The sequence below is a fragment of the Canis lupus genome, chromosome 11 (assembly GCF_003254725.2).
Source record: "Canis lupus dingo isolate Sandy chromosome 11, ASM325472v2, whole genome shotgun sequence".
Taxonomy (NCBI): domain Eukaryota; kingdom Metazoa; phylum Chordata; class Mammalia; order Carnivora; family Canidae; genus Canis; species Canis lupus.
This window is the reverse complement of record NC_064253.1, coordinates 51820568-51828463: the sequence shown is the minus strand read 5'-3', so window position 1 is coordinate 51828463 and position 7896 is coordinate 51820568. Positions and strand designations below refer to the sequence as shown.

The window sequence follows — 7896 nt, the reverse complement described above, 5'->3', positions numbered from 1 at the left end:
GACAAGGCTCTGAGAAGTCTTGCAGTAAATGGCTTTATTTTCTATTAATTTAGTGTTGTCTCAAATTATTTTTTCAGATTGCCTACTAACATTTCTATTAACACTCTCTTAGGGAAATGTTGATCCAGATCAATGTTTACTTTTCACATGGATGAATTGCAGCCTAGAGGTGCACAGATTGCCCAAATTCAAGGGCAGAGTGTGTGTAACAGCTGAAAAAGGCCCCAGCAACATACCTCAACCCAAAAGAGGCTCTGTGGATTCTCCACCACCCCGCACTCTCTTCCCCTTTATCCCAGCTATATGTCTCCTGAGCACTGCAATATGGAGTTGGTCAATAGGACAGAGATCTTTGAGTTCTTTCTGAAAGGATTTTCTGGCTACCCAGCCCTGGAGCACCTGCTCTTCCCTCTGTGCTCAGCCATGTACCTGGTGACCCTGCTGGGGAACACAGCCATCGTGGCAGTGAGTGTCCTCGATGTCCACCTACACACGCCCATGTACTTCTTCCTGGGCAACCTCTCCATCCTGGACATCTGCTACACATCTACCTTTGTGCCTCTGATGCTGGTCCACCTCCTGTCAGCCCAGAAGACCATCTCTTTTGTTGGCTGTGCAATCCAGATGTGTCTGAGCCTAGCCACAGGCTCCACAGAGTGTCTACTTCTTGCCATCATGGCCTACGATCGCTACCTGGCCATTTGCCGGCCACTCAGGTATCCCGTGCTCATGAGCCACCGGCTCTGCTTGTTGCTGGCAGGAGCCGCCTGGGGACTCTGTCTTGTCAAGTCAATGACTGAGACTGTCATTGCCATGAGGTTGCCTTTCTGTGGCCACCGCATGGTTAGTCACTTCACCTGTGAGATCCTGGCAGTGCTGAAGCTGGCATGCAGTGACACATCAGTCAGTGAAGTCTTCCTGCTGGTGGGTGCCATTCTGCTGCTGCCTATACCCCTGGCATTCATCTGCCTGTCCTACACACTTATCCTGGCCACCATCCTGAGAGTGCCCTCAGCAGCTGGGCGTCGCAAAGCCTTCTCCACCTGCTCAGCACACCTGGCTGTGGTGATGCTGTTCTACGGCATCGTCATATTCATGTACATGAAACCCAAGAGCAAGGAGGCCCACATCTCTGATGAGGTCTTCACAGTCCTCTATGCTGTTGTCACACCTATGCTGAACCCTGTCATCTACAGCTTGAGGAACAAGGAGGTAAAGGAGGCTGCCAGGAAAGTATGGTGTAGGAGTTGGACGTCCAAGTGAGGGAGGTCTGGACTCTTCAGGTTAGTAGGTGAGGGCTTCGTATGTCTATGGTGAGGACAGGTAGGGCACAGGGCTGAGTCTGGAATCTTCACCCCAGTGAGGTGGCACCAAGTCCCCCTGATGCTGCCACAGAATTGCTCACAAAGCACCGCTTGGCTCCTTCCCTGGCATCGCCCTGGTCAGCTCTCAGCCTTCACTGCCTGAAACTTTACACCAGCTCTTGCCTGGCCTCAAGACTGCACTCTTAGTAGTCCTTCTGCTCTATCCTCCCTGGGGCATCCAGAGGGACCTTTTTTGAAAACCACTTCCTCTCCTGACTAAAGCCCCCAAATGGCTCCCCCTGCTCTCAGGACAAAGTATAAGCTCCTCAGTGGGGGCATTCGAGGCCCTCACAAGCTGGCCCTGCTGGTCCTGACTAACCCCCAGGCAGAGTTCTTCCTGCTTTATTTTCAGTGTTACTATAAGAGCAGGGAGGTTCAGAATCTACTCTGTCCCAAGGTCCAGACCTACCCAACCCTAGGCCCCCCATAGGTTTTGCAAATAAATACATGAACACATCAGTAGAGGGGGGATAGGAGCAGAGCCTGGGGTCTTCCCTGAATCTGAGCAGAGCTGAGACAGGGTTCAAAGATGACAGGTATGGCCTGGTGCCCCAGGAGGTGACAGGAGAGGCAGTGATGAAGCCCAGAGTCCATGATTTCCAGAGTGGTCCAGCCATCAAAGTACCAACCACCCTGAGCAGCCCGGGGCCTATGTTCCCAATGTCTGTCTTGAGCAGCAACAGCAGCTGTTGCCATACCTTCCAGCCCAGCATCCAGGCCTCACCTGGCTCTGGGGAGACTTGCTCTACCCTTCCTTACCTCATCACAGGGATCCTGCCAGAGCTGCCCCTGCCTCGTGCTCAGCCTCTTCCCAGCTTTCCTTTCTGACAACTCAGTGAGCACATGGTGGAAATGGATGCAGATTCAGATATCTCCATTCCTTGCCCACCCCCACCCCCACCTCAGTGGCACCAACTATATGATGCGGAAGCTGGCCTGGGCCTCCAAGAAGCAGTCCAGCTCTCCTGCCCCCTGCTAGAGGGAAGCACAGTCTTTGCTAGAACCCTAGTTCCCCTCTAGTCCCTCTTTCTGCTTCACATGTTGGTTGGAAGAGGCACAGAGGAGAGAAACACAGCCTTCTGCCTGAAGCCCCACATTCTCTGACCACGCCAGAATGAAGGCTGCCCGCCAACAGGTCCAGCTCTGATGCCATGGGAGGAGTTTGGATGTTATCATGTGGGCACCGGGGTTTACAATCACATTTTAGACAGATCACTGATTAGATACCATTTTTCACCCATGAAATTGGTGAAGAATTTTTCTAATACCTTATCGGTAATGAAGGTGCAGTGAAGAAGTGATGTCATACGCTGCGGGTGGGGATGGGAATAAGTTAATACACATTTCCTGAAAAGTCAGTTGACAGTATGAATCAAAAGACTTAAAAATTGCTACACTCTATGACTTAACACATCTACTTCTAAGAATTAGTCTAATATGATCAGTAGAGGCACAAAGATTTACAAATAAGAATACATATAAGGACATTAATCATCATATTGTTTATAGTAACAAAAAGTTGTAAGAATCTTAACATCCAATCATAGAAGAATGTCCAAATAAATATTGGTGGTGTCCAATAATAGAATGTGATATAGCCTTCAAAAAATTCTTATTTTTTGAAGAATATTTATTTATTTTTTAAAATTTTAATTTTATTTTATTTTATCTTTTAATACTAAATTTATTTTTTATTGGTGTTCAATTTGCCAACATACAGAATAACACCCAGTACTCATCCCGTCAAGTGCCCCCCTCAGTGCCCGTCATCCATTCACCCCCACCCCTCGCCCTCCTCCCCTTCCACCACCCCTAGTTCGTTTCCCAGAATCAGGAGAGTCTTTAGGTTCTGTCTCCCTTTCTGATATTTCCTACCCATTTCTTCTCCCTTACTTTCTATTATTTATTTTCCTTTATTTATATTATTATTATATTCCCCAAATGAATGAGAACATATTTTATTTATTTATTCATAGAGACACAGAAAGAGAGAGACAGAGACACAGACAGAGGGAGAAGCAGGCTCCATGCAGGGAGCCCAACATGGGACTCCATCCCGGGTCCCCAGGATCACACCCTGGGCTGCAGGCGGCGCTAAACTGCTGCACCACCGGGGCTGCCCTGAAGAATATTTAATATGAGAAATGCTCGCAATGTAATTATAGTAGGAAAAAGCGGAATTCATAACTTTGCACTCAGATGATCCCAATGTTATTTTTTAAAGTATTTTCGTTATGGATTTGTGAATTAGCATAAATGCAAAAAATCCTGGGAAACTATGACAAAATATTAAGAGCTGTTTCCACCAGGTGGTGGGATTAAATAGGATTGCTAGTTAGAGCCGATCATTTTCTTATTTAACTAATTCCAATATTTATAACATGAATGTGACTTTGAACTTAAAAATAAAGTGATGCATTTTTAAGAAACAGAAGATCAGGGGATCCCTGGGTGGCTCAGTGGTTTAGCGCCTGCCTTTGGCCCAGGGCATGATCCTGGAGTCCCGGGATCGAGTCCCACATCAGGCTCCCTGCAGAGCCTGCTTCTCCCTCCTCCTGTGTCTCTGCCCCTCTTTCTCTCTATGTCTATCATAAATAAATAAATAAATCTTTTTTTTAAAAAAGAAATAAACGGAAGATCACCTGGCTCCAGAATAGAGCACTAATGAGAAGGCCTCCAGCCCGGGGGGTGGTGGGGGGAGATTGGTAGCAGGAAGTAAGGGAGCTGTTGCTGTCACCCAGGCTCTCACAGTGGGGATAGGAGTAAGTCAGGGGCAGCCTGACCAGGTAGGGAACCACACAGGGTGAGGGCAGCTGAGAAATACTTGGGATATACAGATGACTGCAGAGCTGGGAGACAGAGACAGAGGCCTGTGGGTTGCAGGCTGGGTTTCTGGCTTATTTGGGTGGACAGGGCTGCAGCCCCCTAAGACAGAGATGGAGACGATGAGAGACGCAGGGAGATGGTGTTGAGTTCCAGGCATCCACGGGTGGTGGCAAGAGGGTACTGTTCTATGAGCATGGAGAAAACAAGTAGGAACAGTCTTTGGATGGGAAGGAAACCTGTAGAGACCTATGTACTGGACTGAACCCCTGATTTAATGTCCCTCACAAGTGCATGAGGCCTCTCCTTTGAGCAACGGACTCTCCGAAACTTTCATGAGTCCCAATCCTCACAACATTCCGGAATGAAGACACCCTATGGCAGGGGGCCACACACTCCAATCCTCGGATCCAAGGGGCAAGATGGCAATGAGACCCGATCAGATTCCATCCGGTGTCTGTCCTGTGCCCACTTCACCGCAGCCAGGCCCTCCTGGGGAAGCACAAGAGTCCTGGGGTCTCCAAGCCCCACAGCTGCCAAACCCACCAACTTGTGTAGTTTGAACTTTAAATTGGGCAGGGACTGCAAGGCTCCCCAGGGCATGGAGCAGAGAGCTATGTGGCAGGGGACCAGGAAGCTGGTCCTCGAAGCTTTGGCCCTGGCTCATCCCAGCACAGTATGTTTGCTGGTAATGAGCTCAGCACTTGTCTGCTCTGCTCTCCCAAGCCCTGGGTCAGCCCACCTGGCAGCCTGCTCCAGCTACCTGCATGTGCTAAAGCCATGGGGCTATAGGTATGATGAGGTAAGGACAATCCATATAGCATGAGGACCATTCTCATGAAATCTTTTTTAAACATATGAATAAACCAGAATATTTGCTTGTGAAAAAGGACATGATACTTGCAATAGTGGCTACCACTTACTGATTACTTACCATGTGCCAGCCTCTGCTAAGAGCTCTGCATACCTCATCTCACTGGATCTTCAAGATCATCCCACAAGGAAACACTATACTCATCTCCACTTTACAGGTAAGGGAGGCAAGGCTGAGAAAACTGCTAGCAAGTGGCAGGTCTGGGACCTGAGCCCTGGTGGGTCTGACTCCAAAGCCTGCACTCACCTGCTCTGCCATCCAGCGAGGAAGTGGTCAAGCAGGAATCCTAGATCCAGGCATGTCAGGGAAATTGTAACAGAAGCTTCGGTCCTTTTATGTCCATCACCTTTATTTTTAAATAATTTGTGAAGCCTAAAATAAAATATTAAATGGTTCAAACTAGATTTGCCAGCCAGTGAAATTGATATAATATTTACCTTGCAAAGTAACCCTGGGTCTGTCAGACCTCAGGGTTGGAAGTTGCTAGATAGAATGAGGAAATGTTTCAGAGGTTACAGGGTACTAGGGGTCACCTAACTGAGTAGTTCCATTCACAGGAGAAATTTAACCAAGTTCATACAGCAGAATCAAAACAGAGGCAACAGAATCAAAGCTGGATCCCTCACCCCTGTCCCAGGGCTCTCAGTCCTGGTTCATGGCACCACACTGCTTCTCAGGAAGTCTAAATTGGGGTGTGGAATTCGACAATTATTCTCAGAGACACCTGGTTTGCAATCTCTCCATGGATCTGATTTTCCAGGACATGACAAAGTGTGAGACCTTGACAGATAGATGCAAGAGTGGTTTTCTGAGTGTATTGTGAAACAATACCATACCTAAATATTCAGCAAATTTCAGGCTGTCCTCCTCGTGGCATGTGGTAGGATTATACAGAGCCAATGGAGTGTGGGCAGATGTGACACATGTCCCTTCTGGGGCAGAGCATGTAACTGCTGATGTGAATGCCTACTGTGTTCTTCCCCAGCCAGAACAACTGGCAATGTCTGAATGGTGGAGCCTCCATCAGCCAGGGTCTCTGAGGAGGACAACATGGAACAGAGCCCCCTAGAAAGCTATAAAGGACATGGAGCATGAGAAAGAAATAAACCTTTGTCATGGTAAGCCATTTAGATTATGTGTGTTACCGCAGCAAAACCTAGCTCATCTTAACTGATACACCCAGGTAATGGCAGCTGCTCCCTGATGCCCCATCCTGTACCCATGGTGCAGAGTCAAAGCTGTCTGTGAGCTGGATGCATGGTATCTTCTAGACACAGACTTATTTCAGGACATAAACCTGTGGCTCCATGAGCTGGTTCTAATTTCCATAAATGTGTTATGACCAGACTCTTAAATTGTGAGAAGACCCACAATGGAGGCTCCACCATTCAGGCTACTCTCTGATGTAGCTCTTCAGAAACAGCAGCTGCCAAGGCAGGGAGAAGACTGGCACGCCCAACACTCTTAGCTGCATCCTCTGTTGCTGTATGTGTGCTGGTGGAGGAGATGATCTCAAGGTGAGACATCTGGGACCAGGATTTGGGGCAGCGGAATAGCACCAGATCTCAAATGGCGATCACCAGCAGCTCTCCTGGGTGCAGGCCCTGGAGGGCAGCAGTGGTGGATTGGATGTGACCCTTTGATTAAGACAGCTCACAGTCTATGGAGAGAGAGACCACACACTACAATGCAAGGCAGAATGCAATTAGCCTGAGCTTAAAGCCGTGAGCATCACATCGTATTGTTGGCATAGTCAGCTCTCTGAAGGCATCTGAGCAGGCTGTGCAGAGGAGGGATGTGAGAGCCAAGCCTCGAAGGATGAGTGGAAGAGAAAAGCCACTCCAGGCTGAGGAAAGAGCATGAGAAGAGGGACGAGATAAGAGAGTGTGGACATTTGTTCATCAATGGGGAGTAGTCTAGTGAGGTTGGAGCAGGTGTGTATGAAGGGATGTAAGGGAGGTGAGGCAAGTGGGCAAGCCAGAGCCTGTTCTCAAAAGCCCTTAAATACCCCTGCCTTTCCCACTTGGTCTTTTTGTTAGAGACAAGGGCAAAGAAGAGAAATGTGAAGAAAGGTGGTTTCCCACCTTTTATCCACACAGACACATGCAACTATGTCAGGTGTCAGAATTTGAGACTAACAAAGGTCATTTTGTAATAACACACTCAAAGAGACCAAACCCTTATACTTGCATCTGAAATGCTGTGGACAGAATCCAGACACGTGAAGTCATAACCTAGAAAAAGGTGCTTCCTTTTAACTTCTTCTTTACAGATTTCAAGTTTCACTTTGTCTTTACATCCCAGATTCTCTTTGAGGTTTCTAAAGCCCAGAGAGAGGAAGGGATGTTTCCAAGGGCACCTAGCATGAGGGAATGAGTGTAAACTCTGTTAGAGCAGAAGCCACATCTGCTTCTGCTGTATTCCCATCTCCTAGCACAGGACCTGGCACATAACTATTTGTGCTCCAAAACTATTTGTTTCATGAGTGAATGAATGAGCCATCATCACACTAAGGTGATTCTTTATCTTTTTGCCAAACCTCAGCAAGAGAAATCTTAACCTTAATTGTTCATGTGGATGAAATTTAAGGTCAAGTGCTGATCCAGATGAATCCGCTGCCCTATAGCTCCAGAAACCCCCTTAACAATCACCCTGATTTAGGCTGGAGGAGGGGAAAGTGGAACAGGCTCTGGCGATAAAAGGGGTCATGACAGAAGCTTGAACTCTTCTTGGGAGGTGGCAAGCACAGATCCAGCAGGAGCCCTGTGGCTGAAGAGAAAATCTTTGATCAGGATCCTCAGACAACATGCAGTGCTGGGCGGCTCACTAGAACCT

The 7896-nt window shown here is 47.9% G+C and overlaps 1 protein-coding gene across 1 annotated transcript; it reads left to right on the top strand.

The window, feature by feature from the left end:
- The first annotated feature begins 324 nt into the window (after window positions 1–324).
- On the top strand, window positions 325–1263 carry LOC112649650 (olfactory receptor 13J1-like). Its single transcript, XM_025432034.3, has one exon. It carries the CDS (start codon window positions 325–327, stop codon window positions 1261–1263), a length of 939 nt encoding a protein of 312 aa, XP_025287819.3.
- Window positions 1264–7896: the final 6633 nt, after the last annotated feature.